At 48.4% G+C, this 18,013-nt stretch overlaps 1 protein-coding gene across 1 annotated transcript in view; it reads right to left on the bottom strand.

The window, feature by feature from the left end:
* The window catches only part of IL18RAP (interleukin 18 receptor accessory protein), a 60,269-nt gene that overhangs the window by 26,635 nt on the left and 15,621 nt on the right, over positions 1 to 18,013 (bottom strand). Inside the window, exons 2-3 of the mRNA XM_066577793.1 lie at positions 7,420 to 7,666; positions 6,391 to 6,559 (exon numbers count right to left, since the gene is read on the bottom strand). Of these exons, the coding sequence (XP_066433890.1) occupies positions 6,391 to 6,559; positions 7,420 to 7,666 (416 nt within the window). The remainder of the gene's footprint in view (positions 1 to 6,390; positions 6,560 to 7,419; positions 7,667 to 18,013) is intronic.

The raw sequence follows: 18,013 nt of genomic DNA, 5'->3' as shown, positions 1-18,013 counted from the left end.
AACTTCAAACACGATGTGGGCCCTTCGGTCTTCCCTGGTGCCAAAGGCACCCCGAACTGACCGGTAACCCATTGAAGGGACCCCAGCAAGTTTGCGCAAAGTGGCGAACTTGCCGGACCTATGCATAGGAAGTCATCCAAATAATGGATAACCGACCTAATCCCTGTGCAATCCCTAACTACCCATTCTAAAAATGAGCTGAACGCTTCAAAATAAGCGCACGAAATAGAGCAGCCCATGGGTAGACACCTATCCGCGAAGTAACTTCCTTCCCAAAAACAGCCTAACAAACGAATACTTTCTGGGGCCACTGGGAGTAACCTAAAAGCGGACTCAATGTCCACTTTAGCCAACCTAGCCCCCTGCCCGTACTTGCGCACCCATTTCGTAGCGGCGTCAAACGAGGTATACACCACGGAACATATGTCCGGGTCGATACCGTCGTTCACTGACGCCCCTTTCGGGTAAGACAAGTGATGTATGAGCCTGAACCTATTTGGCTCTTTTTTAGGAACTACTCCAAGCGGAGAAACTACCAACTCTGTAACCGGAGGGGAGCTAAACGGCCCCGCCATCCGTCCTAACTAAACCTCCTTACGCAATTTCTCTGTTACCACCGCCGAATACCGGAGCGCCGACGGTAAATTTTTTGTAGTAACAGGAACCCTATGAACTGGGGCGGGAATTTTAAAACCATCCCTAAAACCTTCTAATAATAAAATCGCCTTCTCTCGGTCGGGGTACCTATTTAGAAACGGCACCATCTTTGCCAGTTTCACTGGTGTCATCCCTTTTTCCAGCTGCCCCGAAAAACTTTCCTTTTCCCTTCTTAAAGCACTTTGCTGCTCCGTGTGATGTAGCGTTACACAGGGAGCAAACGTGCTTGAACCTGCAGCTATTTCCGAATTTGCATTGGCCGTCGTTAAACTGCCAACACAATCCGAGCCTATGACTCCCCGACTGTCCGCCCTGACTTCCTCCCTGGGAACCGCTGTCCGAGCTACTCGTCCCGGCCCCTCCCTGAAAGGGCTGCCCGAACCTAACTGGGGCCATCACCCTCAACCACAGCCCTATGTCTTTCTGATCCCACCGAATAGACGGTCGGATCGCTTTTCTTTGACGAAACTGCTCGTCATACCTAAGCCACGTCTGGCCCCCATACACCCTGTACGCCTCACCTATCGCATCGAGGTAACAAAAGAGGCCGGAACAATTCTCCGGCGCCTTTTCCCCTATAACGCTAGCCAGAATAGCGAAAGCTTGCATCCAATTAGAGAAAGTCTGTGGAATCAGTCGCCACCGACGTTTCTCTTCCTCCTCCTTCTTGTATTCCGTCCTTTTCCCTTTATCCAAATTAAATTTTTCTAAAGGGAGAAGGGAAAAGATCTCGACGTACTCGTCGCGCCAGATCTTTTCTCTAACCTCCTTTTTCAAGTGCGCACCTAGGGGGCCCTCAAAGCAAACATATACCTCCCCCTTCGCTCTGTCATCAAGGCGAATCCTGTCCCCTTCCTTTTCTGTCTGAACGCCTACCGTGACAGGAGCTGTTTGCTGCCCCACCGACGATCCCGTCCCAACTCCCCCCGTGTCGCTATCGCGACCACTCACCGCATTGGACGGTAAAAACCAGGCGGATACCGGCGACGGCCCTGGCCCTGTCTGTTGCTTGCGCCAAAGTTCCAATAATCCCCCTAACATTAACCCCAAATCGCTCGCTGCGCCCTGAGTGCCTACCGTCACCCCCCCGCCCCCTGTCCGCCCCCCCACACTATCTGCCGCTGGCGCAACGCGGCTAACTGCGATATGTGTGTCCCCGTGTGTTCGCTCACCTGGCTGCGTAGGGGCTGTAGTCCCACCAGCCGCCGATCCTCCCTCCAGCGGATCCGAGTCCTCGTCAGACGGTGATCCGCGCTGGTACTCGAGGTCCTCATCTGGCTGCAGTCGCGCCACCGGAGTCGCAGCCGCTCCTCTGCTGATCAAACTGGCTCCCACGGGCCGCGTGTCCTGTGGGACTGAAAGAAAACTGTGAGGCTGCTCGCCGACCACCACCTCTCCCGGCGAGCGGCCCCACGCTGCTCCAGCTCTCTCCGCCGACGGTCCGGTGCCAGGCCCCGCCCCCCTGGCGGCACGGGACCTGGAGCCAGACGCTGCACCGACCCGCCTGGTGAGATTCCTCCCGGGCCTGCGCTCCCCACCTGCTGAGTTGGAAACTGGGAGCCGGCCCGGAGGGGCCCGTGAGGGGCTCTCAATGCGGCGCCGACGCTGAGGGGTTAAATCAGGGCTCAGCCGCGCTGGGGCGCGAGCCCTCCGTGGCCTCGGCTCTCTCCTCTCCACTGCCTGTGTCCCGCGCCTCCCCACCGCTGAGGCATTGCGGCCATGCTCTGTCCCTGGGCTTCGTCCAGCTGCTGCTGCTGTTACACGGCTCCCAGCAGCAGCCGGGCTCCGTCCTCTTCCTCTGCCCGGCGCTGCAGCTGATAGAACGGGCGCCGCTTCCTCCGCTCCTGCAGCCTGTGCCGGACCCGCTCCCACGTGCTCCGGGCCAGGGGCCCCCGCATCAAGTAAGCTCACCAGCCAGTCTAAGCCCCGCTCCTCCACCGCTGCCCGGATCCTCTCCATGACGCCGTCCATACCGGTAAGTCGTCTTCTGGGCTCTTCCAGACGCTCCTCTTCGGGCTCTTCGGTGCTTCCAGCCGTCTTCACTCTTCTTTACTCACGATTTCTTCTCTCTTCTTCCTCGCTGTCTCCGTCTTCTTCTCTTCTGCTCCTTCTTCCTTCTGCTGCCGACTGAAACTCCTCCTCCTGCTTTTCCCGCACTTTCTAACTGCTCCCCCCTCCCTATTCTCACCCCCCCCCACACCTCTGCACTACTGTTAACCCCTAGCCTCCCCGTTAACCCTGTCATGTGCTGCCTACATATATACGCCTGCGGCTAATATTCCGGCGCTTCTGTAAATTTGGGAATCTCCTCTATTCACATAGAAAATGGCTATTGAAACATGAAAAGCTCAAGCATAATACTACTAAAATGTGATTCTGACAAATGTTCTCTGGTTGGTGGAAATGAATAGCAGTTTGCTACAAATACCCCTAGTGGCACTGCGTGGTACTGAAAATTCTTATGTAATTAAAACATCTTCTTGTAATGAAAACCTTGTAAAAGGTGCCTTTACATAGGACAATTGTTGGGTGCATAAGCCATCCCACAGACAACAGTGAATAGATGTGGAGTGGGTCAAAATTATTCCGACCCACCGACCTCCCTTCATGGTAAACAGAAGTCGCTCAAACACTGCTAAAAAACAAGCAACTGTGACAAGTGAGTGATTGCTTGTTCAGTGCCATGTCGGAGGCCGCGAATACCCGGGGTAATTATTTATTGCCCAAATTCACCCTTTTCAGTGAGAATTCAGGGGATAATTACCCTGTGTTAAGCTATTTTTACTCCTTGCTCAAAAAACGTTAAGAGCAAGGCTTTTTAAAGAGGAACTTCTATCTACAAGATTATTTTGTTTCACTTGGGCCTCCTGCTCATGGACGGATATTTGCTGTAGTATCCGCGGCGAGCAGTGGCACTGCGGATCCATAGCAAATGCCGTCCATAGCATGCTATAGGAAAGCAATTATTTTTGCACACTTGCGGAAACCAATTGCGGTTTACGCAAGTGTAGGAAAAATCGCAGCATGCTCCATTTTTCCGCAGATTCCGCGTGGATGGCTTCCATTGAAGTTAATGGAAGCTGTCCGATCTGCGGCCCTTCCACAATGACATCCAGAATCCACCTCTGCCGTGTGCAGGGGACCTTACTCAGAGCAGTGACCTTTTGTTTCACTAGCAACCACAGTGCCAAACTTTTTTCCTGTTATGTACAAGATTATTTTGTCATGCTCTATGTTAAGTGGGACATACAGCATCTCTTTAGAGCCTTTGGCATTTTTATTCTTGTTTTCGTCCCTTTTTTCTGTTCACCTGCAATAGCTCCTATTACTTTCAGAGCCTGATACTAATCCATCTTCAATGGGCAGTCTCCATCGCTCAGTGTCAATAGCTGATATGATGTTTGATTGACACTGGGCGGTGTGGTTTGCCTACTTGATGATCCAGGGACGTCAAAACTGAAACTAAGAAGTTGTGTGTCAGGGACCTGTGGTTCTACAGGTTTCCATGAGCATACCTTCACAGGTGAGGGTTAATTGAGCTGCCTGGGTGTGGCATTTGCCAGCGAATCCCCCTGGTCTGCTGCACATAAATGCCAGCTTCTCTTGCCAGAGAATGCAAGTCATTTTATTTTGTTTATGCATTCCGTGTTTATCCCACTTTGAGCTGGATGTTATGCATGTCTAATCTGTAGTGTCTCTCACTTTCCCTGAGGATGGTCTGGACACCTGTAGTCCCCGTCTGCATCCTGTAGACACCTCTAGACCCCCCTCTTCTCTTTGACAGGTGCGGCCTCCAGATGTCTGATGTCTTGTGTGTGTGTCAGGTGGGTGATGCCTGATACTGTTCCATGTATGTCAGTACAGTGTCTGACTTTTTCCCCTTGGTGTGAGGACACTTGCGGTAGCAATAGTTTATCTGTATGCATGTAAGATCTGAGTGGGGTTTCTGTGTTGGATTTCTCTGTCACCCTATGGTTCTGCATTTAAGCATGATGTGTGGTACATGTCTGTGCAGGTGGCCGGACATGTGTGTGAACAGTGTGGTGTTCATTGGGTCTGTGCAGGTGCCAGACAAGGTGTATGAACAGTCCTGTTCTATCTTGTGTGCAGTCTCTTGGGTGTTGGTGTGAACAATAGCATGTTCAGTGTCTGTGCAAGTTTCCAGACATTAAGTATAAACAGTCCTGTTCTGTAAGTTGGTTTGAGCTGTGTCCTGTCCTGCTGTGGATCGTTTGCCATACAGCAAAATGTGAGTCCCTAAGTTCCAGCGCAGGGTCGTCTTGATCAGGATGACCGCCCTGCTTGCAGGCAGGTTTTCACAAAGTGGCTGTCCCCTTAGAGTAGGGATATGTTATGTCTGCCCGTGATACCAGTTTGCACCAGTCCTACCTGGGTGTTCAGAATGCATTTTGTGTGTGCTTATGGCGTTTGTGTCGTGCGTCCGTGCTGAGGCTTGTTGCCCTGGTGTTGCATGGACATAACACTAATGCAGTCTATATGGAACCATATGGGTGAGCAGGGAAAGAGGACTAAAGCAAGGATAAATACACTGCAGGAACCAGAGGGGATATGGATGTAAAGGTATGCAGCTCGTCCCACTTGAAAGAGAATGTGGCCAATCCACTGTAATAGCTTAGTGGCTTTGAATGTGGCCCTGTGAATTCCAACAAGTCAATTTATCAAATTTATATCTAACCAGAGCTGCGCAACTGTAAGCCTTAGTATTTTGAAATAGAAATGCCTATAAGCAACAATTGTGCAACGAATACATAGTGAGCCAATTCGTCTAACCTCCATTGGTGTTCTACTTAGGCTAGGAGAGTTATCGGTCTCTATCCTACAAAGTGGATTTAACACTTTTTGTCCCTTTTAGCTTCTTGGCAGAGTCGCTTTTTTGCTTGTTTTTAATAAAAACCTAACCTGGTTGCCCTAGCTACAGATAGTCCCCTACTTGCGAACATTTGATTTACGAATTTCGCTAGATACGAACTATCTGTTTTGCACAGTATGATGTAATGCTATGGCATTACATCATACTGTGCAGGGACCGGACAAGCTTCTATCAAGCCTGATAGAAGCCTGTCCAATCAGATCGCAGGACGCTGTGCGGTTGCTAGGCAGCCGGGGGCCTTCTGAAAGGCCCTAGGGCTGTCTATGCAGAGCGCCTATTAAGCCACGCGCTTGATGGGCACTCTGCATAGACAGCCCTGGGGCCTTTCAGGAGGCCCCCGGCTGCTTAGCAACCGCACAGCGTCCCGCGATCTCATCGTGGGACGATGTACGGGCCCCCTGAACGTCGGGTACAGGCTGTTTCTTACAGCGGGCACCCGGCGGCAGCAGTTCCGACGAGCCGCGCCGCTCGTCAGAACTGTTAACACTTTAAATACCGCTGTCAGAGCGGTATTTAAAGTGTTAACCGTTCCGACAAGCGGCGCGGCTCGTCGGAACTGCTGCCGCCGGGTGCCCGCTGTAAGAACAGCCAGCAGCCGACGTTGTATGGAGCGGGATCCACCCGCGATCCCGCTCCATACAACCATTTGTTCGGACTTGCGAACAAATGGACTTGCGAACAGACTCTTGGAGCGGAACCTGTTCGTAAGTCAGGGACTAACTGTATATAATAGATTTTCTTATAGTGAATGCATTACAGTAAAATGAATATGAAATCTGGACTTGTGAACATCCATGTATCTCCATAGCTGTGCTAGATATGAGAAAGCTAATACAACTCACCTTGTACCATGTGACATTTGTTATATTCTGTCCTTGGTAACAATTTATTGAAGGGCATGACAAAGACACAATATCAATGGTTCTAAAAAATAGACTTTTAGGACCATATTTTGGGCAGCTTTCCATGTCTTCGACGTGTACTATCATTTTCATGCATACATTTTTCATTCTGTTTTAACAGAGCAGAAAAAAATAACTGACTTAAAATATAAGATAAATGATCATTTATGAACAATAAAAAAAATGTTGGTCTCCCTAGACTGATCTTTCATGAGTGGAAAATACACATTTCATTAAAGGGGCTTTCTGGGACTTAACTGTTGATGACCTATCCATCAGTTAGTTGATTAGCAGTGGTCTTCCCAGATCAGCTGTTTGGTGGACCCACTGTTATTCGCGACAGAGCCGGAAACAGACAGCTCTGCCAACTCTGCAGCAACCCTAGTTGGTATTGCAGGCTTTGCAAACTGCAGGCCATTGACTTCAACTCATCTGATCTAGAGTATGAAGTTAAAATTAAACTAAAAGGCAAAATTAGTTGAAGATGCACCTTACAGACTTCCTACTCTGCACATAATATTGGTGCTACTGGTAAGTCTCTGACCCTTGCAGCTACTTACCCTGGCTTTCTGGTGCAAATGTATAAAGAAGCAGATGAAATGAGGTGACACTATCCTGCTGTCCCAGGAGGTCTGAAGTATTTTTCAATCACTATCTTGTGATGCGATCTCACTACCGCAAGTTGTCCCCCACCACCTATGCATGAGTGGTTGTTCAGCAGTATTTTGCATTTATGCAATCTCCTCCATAGAGCATTTTACCATTCTGCAAGCTGCTGGGAAATGATGTTTATACCTGCCTGTGTACCCTTGTATCAGTAGTGTTGGCCTTTTTAGTGATTTGTCAGTGCATTATTGGCCTGTGTATCCAAGTAGTATTAGAAGTGGGGGGCTCTATTACTGTTGTGGCCACTCAGTAGAGATGTATAGTGCTTTTCATTCAAATTGCCATATTACTCCAATTACTGACCTGCACATGTATGTCCCAGAATTCTTTCTTTCCAGAGGTGATATCTGAAGGGCAGCTCCATTCACACTAAGATTCAAATTGTTTTTACTTTTCACTTCCTCAAGACTTCCGTCAGATTTTTGGTAGAACCACTGAATCGTGTTTTCTTCAGCTTGTATTGGCTTGTAGGTTGGTAAACTACAGTTGAAGAATATAATCTCTCCAGGATATACCAGATAGCGATAATGTGGTTCTTCGGTTGAGCAATCTGAAAATGGAGAATGAACCAAAAAATGACAAAGGATAGATTGCAAGTTATTCACCCAGCAATATAAATAACAGAGAACATTTCCTCATGATAGAAAATAGAGGAAATAATAGATGACAGTTATCATCCAAAAAATGAACCTAGAGGCATTATTGTGGGGATTGGAAGCTGTGTACACTAGATACAAACTACAGGCTAAAGTTAAGGCTCTTTACTGTAGTTACATACGAGGTTGTAAAAAGACGCAGCTTCAAGTTCAACCTTTTTTGATCAATTATTTATCATTAATTGTTAGGTTAATTATTAGATTAATTATAACCCTCAATCCCATGTCTTACTAGAGAAGCCCTTTTTCAATGCAGACATCGTGTCTGCCATTACTACCTCTTGGAGTAGTAAATTGCATAGTTTGACTACTACAACAGTAAAGGACCATTTCCCATATAGATGTTTAAATCGTCTTTCCTCCACACATAAAGAATGTCATTTGTACAGTCTGCAGGAAGAATAAATAATGAGGGGTCGCTCATGTCAGACCAATCTGATCAGCTTCTACAATGAAGTAAGTTCTAGGCTCGACCTGGGAGAGTCTATTGATCTCGTATATCTGGATTTTACGAAAGCATTCGACACCATGCCGCATATTAGGCTGATATATAGAATGAGCAGCTCAGACTGGGTGATAACATGTGTATCTGGGTAAGGAACTGGCTAGGAGACAGAAAGCAGAGGGGGATAATAAATGGTTGCTAGTGGGGTGCCACAGGGTTCAGTATTAAGCCTGATTCTGTTCAATATATTTATCAATGACCTGATAGAAGGACTACAGAGTAAAATATTGATATTTGCAGATGAAACAAAATTATACAAGATAATCAATACAATGGAGGATAATATACGGCTAGAAACAGACCTAGATAAGCTGGGGGCTTGGGCAGAAAAATGGGACATGAAGTTCAATATTGATAAATGTAAAATTATGCACATGGGCAGGAGAAACAGATGTCACCAATACACACTAAATAGGGCACTGCTAGGGAAAAGTGAGATGGAGAAAGACCTGGGGGTACTAGTGGACTGTAGACTTAACTGAAGCAATCAATGCCAGCCAGCTGCTGCAAAAGCAAATAAAGTCTTGGGGTGCATTAAAAGAGGTATAGGGGCGAAGGACGAGAACATTATTCTCCCACTATATAAGGCACTTGTCAGGCCTCACATGGAATACTATGTTCAGTTCTGGACGCCGGTGCTAAGAAAAGATGTTGCAGTGCTTGAGGGGTTCAAAGAAGGGCAATTAAATTAATAAATGGAATGGGAGTACTAGAATACCCAAAGAGGCTATCCAAATTAGGATTATTCACCCTAGAAAAAAGATGACTAAGGGCCAATCAAATAACAATGTGATTTCCTCCCTGTCGTACATTACGAGACAATACAAGGATCTCTCCGATGATCTGTTTATACCCAGGACTGCAGCGGTAACAAGAGGGCATCCTCTATGTCTAGAAGAAAGCAGGTTTCATCACCAACACAGAAGGGGGTTCTTTACTGTAAGAGCAGTGAGACTGTGGAACTCTCTGCCTGAGGATGTGGTGATGGCAAAATCGGTAGAGGAGTTTAAGAGGGGACTAGACGTCTTTTTAGAGCGATATGATATTACAGGATGTGGACATTAGGTGACCAGCGGGGTTGTTGATCCGGGTCTTGGAGTTAGGTAGAACTCAAACATTGATCCAGGGATTATTCTGCCATTATGGAGTAGGGAAGGGATTTTTTCCTCCAAAGGAGCTAAATTGACATCATCCTCGTTTTCTTTTTTGCCTTCCTCTGAATCAACAAAGGAGGGAGCAGAAACAGGCTGAACTAGATGGACATGGTCTTCATTCAGCCTAGCATACTATGTTACTATGTAAGTGTTGTCAGTGTCTTTCATGTTGCATGAATATGATGTGTATTGCACTTCTGCAGCATTGACTGGGTTAATTGTCTGGTATGCAGAGTGCCTGAGAAATGTATCTTGTTGTATGTCATGTGATCTTGTTTTATATATGTGGTTGCAAGTTGTATGCAAGGAGTCGGTTGTGATTCTTTGGTTCTAGACTTGGCAGCGGGTGGAGTGTGAAGGAACTGCCAGAAACCCACACGGACACCTTCAGTCCATGGGGGCCATGATGGGGAGAGAAAGAAAAGTAACCTCAGATTTTCCTGGGCCCGTTACACCCAGGAGATACTGGTGGTTTAATCCTGCTGAGGTCCTTGAGGAGTGTAAGAAAGTGGGCCACCATTGCAGAGTGGAGTGTGTGTTGGACATGAGTGCAGACCAATAGAGAGCAGGAGATGAGAAGAGGAGTTGTGCCGGACCCGAAGCCATACGAATAACTGAGACTGTAGTCTACTTGGTGTACCCGTGATTTCCTCCCTGTCGCACCACTGTGTGAATTTTGCACAAATTATCCTGCTAGCATGGATCATACCTTGTTGGACTGTAAATAACTTTTTTCAAGTAAAGTGGCACTGCCGACTGTTTCCGGCTTTGCTAGTTAAAACTACTCTGTGAGTGTGGACCAGTTCTTTTATCATCCAGATTCACTGCAGAGGAAGGAATGGTGGCATCAGCTGTGACAACCTCAAGCCCAGGTAAATCGCACCTTGGGTTCGCTGTTTGTAGGCCTTCTTCTCAGCTACTGGGACAGGTCCAATGCTAACCTCAGGGTGGGAAACGGCAGAGCCCTGTGACAAGGCCCAAACTCTACCCCGCTGTCTCGTAGGCTGAGGGCCCGCTCCTCGGATGCTGCACGTTGCACCAGTGTTACCGACCCCTGTCGGTCAGCTGCCAACTACACCTGGACTATTCCAGGAAGTAGCACCCTGTTCGGTTTCCCGCTGAAACTATCTTTGGCCGGAATACAGCGGCATCTGCCATAGACTCCTATGGTAGCTTATGACAGCTGCCGGAGAAGGCAGGTGGGAGGGAGCTAAGCAGCGTGACTGCTAAACTGCCTCCCCCTTCTCTTCCCCTCTCTGCCCTTTTGCTGGCTGTCTGCAATGGGAGAGGGTGGGATGTGGCGGGAGCTAGTGTGCCAAAGTCCACTCCCTTCCCCTTGCCGCAGCTCACATAGGCTGGAGCGGAGAGGGCAGGGATGAGCTCTGATAAGCTTCCACCGCCTGCCTTTGTAGTAACCCAGCAATGGGCGGAGAGAGGGCAGGACGGTATCCTGGGGCTGCGGCGTATATACTGTAGTTAGAGGGAAAACATCCCCCTGTAGTGACAATAGTCACTGGCAGAGCTGATCAGTGTCTGCTACTCTGCTGTTTAAGCACTGTGTACTAGGGGAAGGAGAAGGCAGAAGGGGTTAAAAAACACTTCTCCCTCCTTCTCTGGGTTTACACCTGTGACTAACAGCTGACAATCCATCCTTCCTCTGATTAATTACAGAAGCAGGAGCTTAACCCCTGTATCCCCCCTCAACCACCATAACTTAATTATACTATCGTCCGGGATTAAAGCCCAGGACCAAGCGCTGTAAATTTACTGTGTTTGGTCCTTAATAGATTAAAATGAGACCAACAGTACATGCATAACAGATAGAACTAGAACTACAGCCATTTTATTACCCCTCTGCCCCATCAATCAGAGAACATATTAACTCTCTGATTGTCACATATGGAGGTCCTTTTTCCCAAAATAAGGAGTGAGAAGATGAAAACTTGCTCATCTAATCCCCTTTATGCAATGTAACCTGACAAATGCCACAGTCATTGCTGACAATGGCATTTAAGCATTTTTACAAAAAAGGAAAGAAAATGTTTTTGTCCCTGGGTAGTAGTTTGCCTTTGAATTTTTTAAAGTGTTTTAATTAGTACATCTTTATTTTCTAAATAAAGGTTGTTCATTTTATTTTGGGTGTGCAATCATTTTTTTTGGATGTGACTTCTTGTTCTTGAGTCATGGTTATGTTCACGTCCTTTTTCACACCCTTTTTTTCCATCATAATCATGTCTGTTATAAAGTAGTGTGCACAACACAGATTCCAGGATACAAGGCAGACGACGGAGTTACAAAAATAACTGTAATCCAGAAACTGTAAAAGAACAGGGATATGCAACAATTATTAATTTCAGAATAAGCAATACACACCAGTGAAAGAACAAGTGAAAACCAATAATTGTGGCTTGCCACATGCAGTTCGTAAGTAACTGAAGAACTGACCACAACTAGCAGATTTGTTTTAAACACTCAAAGTAATTACCCAAAAGTCCCAGACTTGTTTCCATTATAGCTTCCGTCCTTTTTCTAAGTATTTGAGGGGAGAATTTACCAGCATCTCACAAAACAGTATTGCAGCGGACGGAGTTAGGCCTTTGGCCAGGAAGAAAGCGGGGTACAAGATGGTGGGGGTCATGATGGCTCTACCATCTCCACCCGGTACATCCAAAACGCAGCCTAGCCCAGCTGTGCACGTTGCACCAGTGTTACCGACTCCTGTCGGTCAGCTGCCAACTACACGTGGACTATTCCAGGAAGTAGCACCCTGTTTGGTTTCCTGCTGAAACTATCTTTGGCCGGAATACGGTGGCATCTGCCATAGACTCCTATGGTAGCTTATGGCAGCTGCCGGAGAAGGGAGGTGGGAGGGAGTTTAGCAGCGTGACCGCTAAACTGCCTCCCCCTTCTCTTCCCCTCTCTGCCCTTTTGCTGGCTGTCTGCAATGGGAGAGGGTGGGATGTGGCGGGAGCTAGTGTGCCAAAGTCCACTCCCTTCCCCTTGCCGCAGCTCTCATAGGCTGGAGCGGAGAGGGCAGGGACGAGCTCTGATAAGCTTCCACCGCCTCCCTTTGTAGTAACCCAGCAAGGGGCGGAGAGAGGGCGGGACGGTATCCTGGGGCTGCGGCGTATATAGTTAGAGGGAAAACATCCCCCTATAGTGACAATAGTCACTGGCAGAGCTGATCAGTGTCTGCTACTCTGCTGTTTGAGCACTGTGTACTAGGGGAAGGAGAAGGCAGAAGGGGTTAAAAACCACTTCTCCCTCCTTCTCTGGGTTTACAGCTGTGACTAACAGCTGACAATCCATCCTTCCTCTGATTAATTACAGAAGCAGGAGCTTAACCCCCGTATCCCCCCTCAACCACCATAACTTAATTATACTATCGTCCGGGATTAAAGCCCAGGACCAAGTGCTGTAAATTTACTGTGTTTGGTCCTTAATAAATTAAAATGAGACCAACAGTTCATGCATAACAGATAGAACTAGAACTACAGCCATTTTATCACCCCTCTGCCCCATCAATCAGAGATTTATGCAATGTAACCTGACAAATGCCACAGTCATTGCTGACAATGGCATTTTAGCATTTTTACAAAAAAAAAAAAGAAAATGTTTTTCTACCTGGGTAGTGGTTTGCCTTTGAATTTTTTAAAGTGTTTTTAATTAGTACATCTTTATTTTTCTAAATAAAGGTTGTTCATTTTATTTGGGTGTACAATCATTTTTTTGGGATGTGACTTTTTGTTCTCGTGTCATGGTTATGTTCACATCCATTTTCACACTCTTTTTTTCCAGCACAATCACGGAGTTACAAAAACAACTGTAATCCAGAAACTGTAAAAGAGCAGGGATAGGCAACAATTATTAATTTCAGAATAAGCAATACACACCAGTGAAAGAACAAGTGAAAACCAATAATTGTGGCTTGCCACATGCAGTTCGTAAGTAACTGAAGAACTGACCACAACTAGCAGATTTGTTTCCAGTATAGCTTCCGTCCTTTTTCTAAGTATTTGAGGCGAGAATTTACCAGCATCTCACAAAACAGTATTGCAGCGGCCGGGGTTAGGCCTTTGGCCAGGGAGACAGCGGGGTACAAGATGGCGGGGGTCATAATGGCTCTACCATCTTCACCCGGTACATCCAAAATGCAGCCTAGCCCGGCTGTGTGCAGGGGATAAAGTTAACAATGGTGCTACGAACTTTCGGTGTTTATCTGTGCATGTGACACCAGTGCCTCTTCCAAGTGAGAAATCACCTGAACCGAATAAAAGAGTCACAAAAGAGTTAGGACGTGCCGCGATTTGCTTCCCATAATACCGTTACCGGTCATTGACATCAATGGGTGATGCGATGCGAGGGCACGCACAAAGATAGGACGTGCCCCGACTTATGCGGTAAAAAGTCACTCATGTGTATGACCCCATTCAAAAGAATGGGGTTCACATTTGTGTGAGATTTGAGTGAGATCCTGCAACGCACAAATCTCACACAATTTTCTCGGCCATGTGAAAACAGCCTCATGTGAAGTGTTGTGAAATCAAACAAGCTGAAGGCAGATTGGAGAACAAATTCTTATGTGTTGGAGTTAGTTGCTCTGTGTTTGAGCCATTTTGCTCTAGAGATGGCAATCTAGGGAGTGACTAATCCGTAAATTGTCACACCGTCTATTGTTCACACTGCCTGTCCTTCTTTTTATCTATCACATAATTACAATCTATTAATAACACTGAGCAATCTTTTACATCACTCAGTACTTCAGTTGAAGAAGGAGGTGACAAATACAAAAGTTCCAACAACGTTACCATTAGAGATGAGCGAACGTGTTCTTCCGAGCTTGATATTCGTGCGAATATTAGGGTGTTCGGGATGTTCGTTATTCGTAACGAACACCATGCGGTGTTCTGGTTACTTTCACTTCCTTCCCTGAGACGTTAGCGCGCTTTTTTTGGCCAATTGAAAGACAGGGAAGGCATTACAACTTCCCCCTGTGACGTTCAAGCCCTATACCACCCCCCTGCTGTGAGTGGCTGGGAAGATCAGGTGTCACCCGAACATAAAAGTCGGCCCCTCCCGCGGTTCGGCTCAGATGCCGTGTGAGTTAGTGAGGGACAGTGCTGTTTGTACCGGAGCTGCTGTAGGGAAAGAATTGGTAGTTAGTGTAGGCTTCAAGACCCCCCAAAGGTCCTTATTAGGGCCACTGATAGCTGTGTGTTGGCTGCTGTTAGCAGTGCCATTTTTCTTTTTCTCAAAATCGGCTCTGCAGAGCGTTGCACCCGGCATTAGGGACAGAAGTGCTGCATAGGCAGGGAGAGTGTTAGGAGTGAGTGTAGCCTTCAAGAACCTCAACGGTCCTTTCTAGGGCCATATTTAACCGTGTGCAGTACTGTCCAGGCTGCTGTTAGCTGTGCTGCATTTTTTTTTGCTTCTCAAAATCGCCTCTGCAGAGCATTCCACCCTCCATTGATACTGCAGGGAAAGAATTGTATAGGCAGGGCCACAACACAGTTATTATTCATTGAATATACGCAGTGCTGCCTTTTGCTTGTAAAACAAGTGAAAATAATTCTATTTGTCCTGCCTCTGTCTGTCCTAACGCCGGTGGACACGTGTCGGCTGCGTGTGCAACCTGTAAAAATCATACGCACCCAGCTACGTTTTACTCCTGGCTTCGCCATTTGCTTTCCTTAATTGGGAAAAAAAAACCTGCTCTGCCACAGTTAATAACTCTGCTACCCTCACGTTCTGTGACACATTAGCAGGAAAACAGCACAGTTATTAAACTTCTCATGTTCATAGAATATACGCAGTGCTGCCTTTTGGTGCAAAAAAACGGAAAATAATTCTATTTGTCCTGCCTCTGTCCGTACTAACGCCGGTGGACACGTGTCGGCTGCGTGTGCAACCTGTAAAAATCATACGCACCCAGCTACGTTTTACTCCTGGCTTCGCCATTTGCTTTCCTTAATTGGGAAAAAAAATACCTGCTCTGCCACAGTTAATAACTCTGCTACCCTCACGTTCTGTGACACATTAGCAGGAAAACAGCACAGTTATTAAACTTCTCATGTTCATAGAATATACGCAGTGCTGCCTTTTGGTGCAAAAAAACGGAAAATAATTCTATTTGTCCTGCCTCTGTCCGTACTAACGCCGGTGGACACGTGTCGGCTGCGTGTGCAACCTGTAAAAATCATACGCACCCAGCTACGTTTTACTCCTGGCTTCGCCATTTGCTTTCCTTAATTGGGAAAAAAAATACCTGCTCTGCCACAGTTAATAACTCTGCTACCCTCACGTTCTGTGACACATTAGCAGGAAAACAGCACAGTTATTAAACTTAGATTATTCATTCACTAGAGGCAGTGGGGCCTTTCGTTTTCAAAAAAGGGAAAAAATTATATTTGGCCTGCAGTCTTGCGCCAATTTATTAGCTGCCTGTGAAATCAAATCACTGGTAATACAGCATGCTGAGGGGTAGGGGTAGGCCTAGAGGACGTGGACACGGCCGAGGACGCGGAGGGCCAAGTCAGGGTGTGGGCACAGGCCAAGCTCCTGATCCAGGTGTGTCGCAGCCGACTGCTGCGCGATTAGGAGAGAGGCACGTTTCTGGTGTCCCCACATTCATCGCCCAATTAATGGGTCCACGCGGGAGACGGTTATTAGAAAATGAGCAGTGTGAGCAGGTCCTGTCCTGGATGGCAGAAAGTGCTTCGAGCAACCTATCGTCTACCCGCAGTTCTGCGCCGTCCACTGCTGCCAATCCGAATCATCTGTCTGCTGCTCCTCCTTCCTCCCAGCCTCCTCACTCCACTACAATAACACCTGCTCAGGAGCGGGAACACTCCCAGGAACTGTTCTCGGGCCCCTGCTTAGATTGGGCAGCAGCGGTTCCTCTCCCACCAGAGGAGTTTATCGTCACTGATGCCCAACCATTCGAAAGTTCCCGGGGTCCGGGGGAAGAGGCTGGGGACTTCCGCCAACTGTCTCAACAACTTTCTGTGGGTGAGGAGGACGATGACGATCAGACACAGTTGTCTTGCAGTGAGGTAGTAGTAAGGGCAGTAAGTCCGAGGGAGCAGCGCACAGAGGATTCGGAGGAAGAGCAGCAGGACGATGAGGTGACTGACCCCACCTGGTGTGCAACGCTTACTCAGGAGGACAGGACTTCAGAGGGGGAGTCAAGGGCATCAGCAGGGCAGGTTGCAAGAGGCAGTGTGGTGGCCAGGGGTAGAGGCAGGGCCAGACCGAATAATCCACCAAGTGTTTCCCAAAGCGCCCCCTCGCGCCATGCCACCCTGCAGAGGCCGAGGTGCTCTAAGGTCTGGCAGTTTTTCACAGAGACGCCTGACGACCGACGAACAGTGGTGTGCAACCTTTGTCGCGCAAAGCTCAGCCGGGGAGCCAACACCAACAGCCTCACCACCACCACCATGCGCAGACATATGATGGCCAAGCACCCCGCAAGGTGGGACGAAGGCCGTTCAGCGCCTCCGGTTTGCACCCCTGCCTCTCCCCCTGTGCCCCAACCTGCCACTGAGATGCAACCCCCCTCTCAGGACACAGGCACTACCGTCTCCTGGCCTGCACCCACACCCTCACCTCCGCTGTCCTCGGCCCCATCCAGCAGTGTAGTTCAGCGCACCGTCCAGCCGTCGCTTGCGCAACTGTTGGAGCGCAAGCGCAAGTACGCCGCCACGCACCCGCACGCTCAAACGTTAATCGTCCGCATAGCAAAATTCATCAGCCTTGAGATTCTGCCGTATAGGGTTGTGGAAACGGAGTCCTTCAAAAGTATCATGGAGACGGCGGCCCCGCGCTACTCAGTTCCCAGTCGCCACTACTTTTCCCGATGTGCCGTCCCAGCCCTGCACGACCACGTCTCCCGCAACATTGTACGCGCCCTCACCAACGCGGTTACTGCCACGGTCCACTTAACTACGGACACGTGGACAAGCACAGGCGGGCAGGGCCACTACATCTCCCTGACGGCACATTGGATGAATTTAGTGGAGGCTGGGACAGAGTCAGAGCCTGGGACCGCTCATGTCCTACCCACCCCCAGAATTGCGGGCCCCAGCTCGGTGGTGGTATCTGCGGAGGTGTATGCTTCCTCCACTAAAGCACCCTCCTCCTCCTCCTCCTCTGTCTCGCAATCAAGATGTGTTAGCAGCAGCATGTCGCCAGCAGTCGGTGTCGCGCGGTGTGGCAGCACAGCGATGGGCAAGCGTCAGCAGGCCGTGCTGAAACTACTCAGCTTAGGCGATAAGAGGCACACGGCCCACGAACTGCTGCAGGGTCTGACACAGCAGACCGACCGCTGGCTTGCGCCGCTGAGCCTCCAACCGGGCATGGTCGTGTGTGACAACGGCCGTAACCTGGTGGCGGCTCTGCAGCTCGGCAGCCTCACGCACGTGCCATGCCTGGCCCACGTCTTTAATTTGGTGGTTCAGCGGTTTCTGAAAAGCTACCCACGCTTGTCAGACCTGCTCGTAAAGGCGCGCCGGCTCTGCGCACATTTTTGCAAGTCCCACACGGACGCTGCCACCCTGCGCACCCTGCAACATCACTTTAAGCTG

Source organism: Eleutherodactylus coqui, chromosome 1 (assembly GCF_035609145.1).
Source record: "Eleutherodactylus coqui strain aEleCoq1 chromosome 1, aEleCoq1.hap1, whole genome shotgun sequence".
Taxonomy (NCBI): Eukaryota; Metazoa; Chordata; class Amphibia; order Anura; family Eleutherodactylidae; genus Eleutherodactylus; species Eleutherodactylus coqui.
The sequence above is the reverse complement of the archived record's forward strand: the minus strand, read 5'-3'. Positions and strand labels throughout refer to the sequence as shown.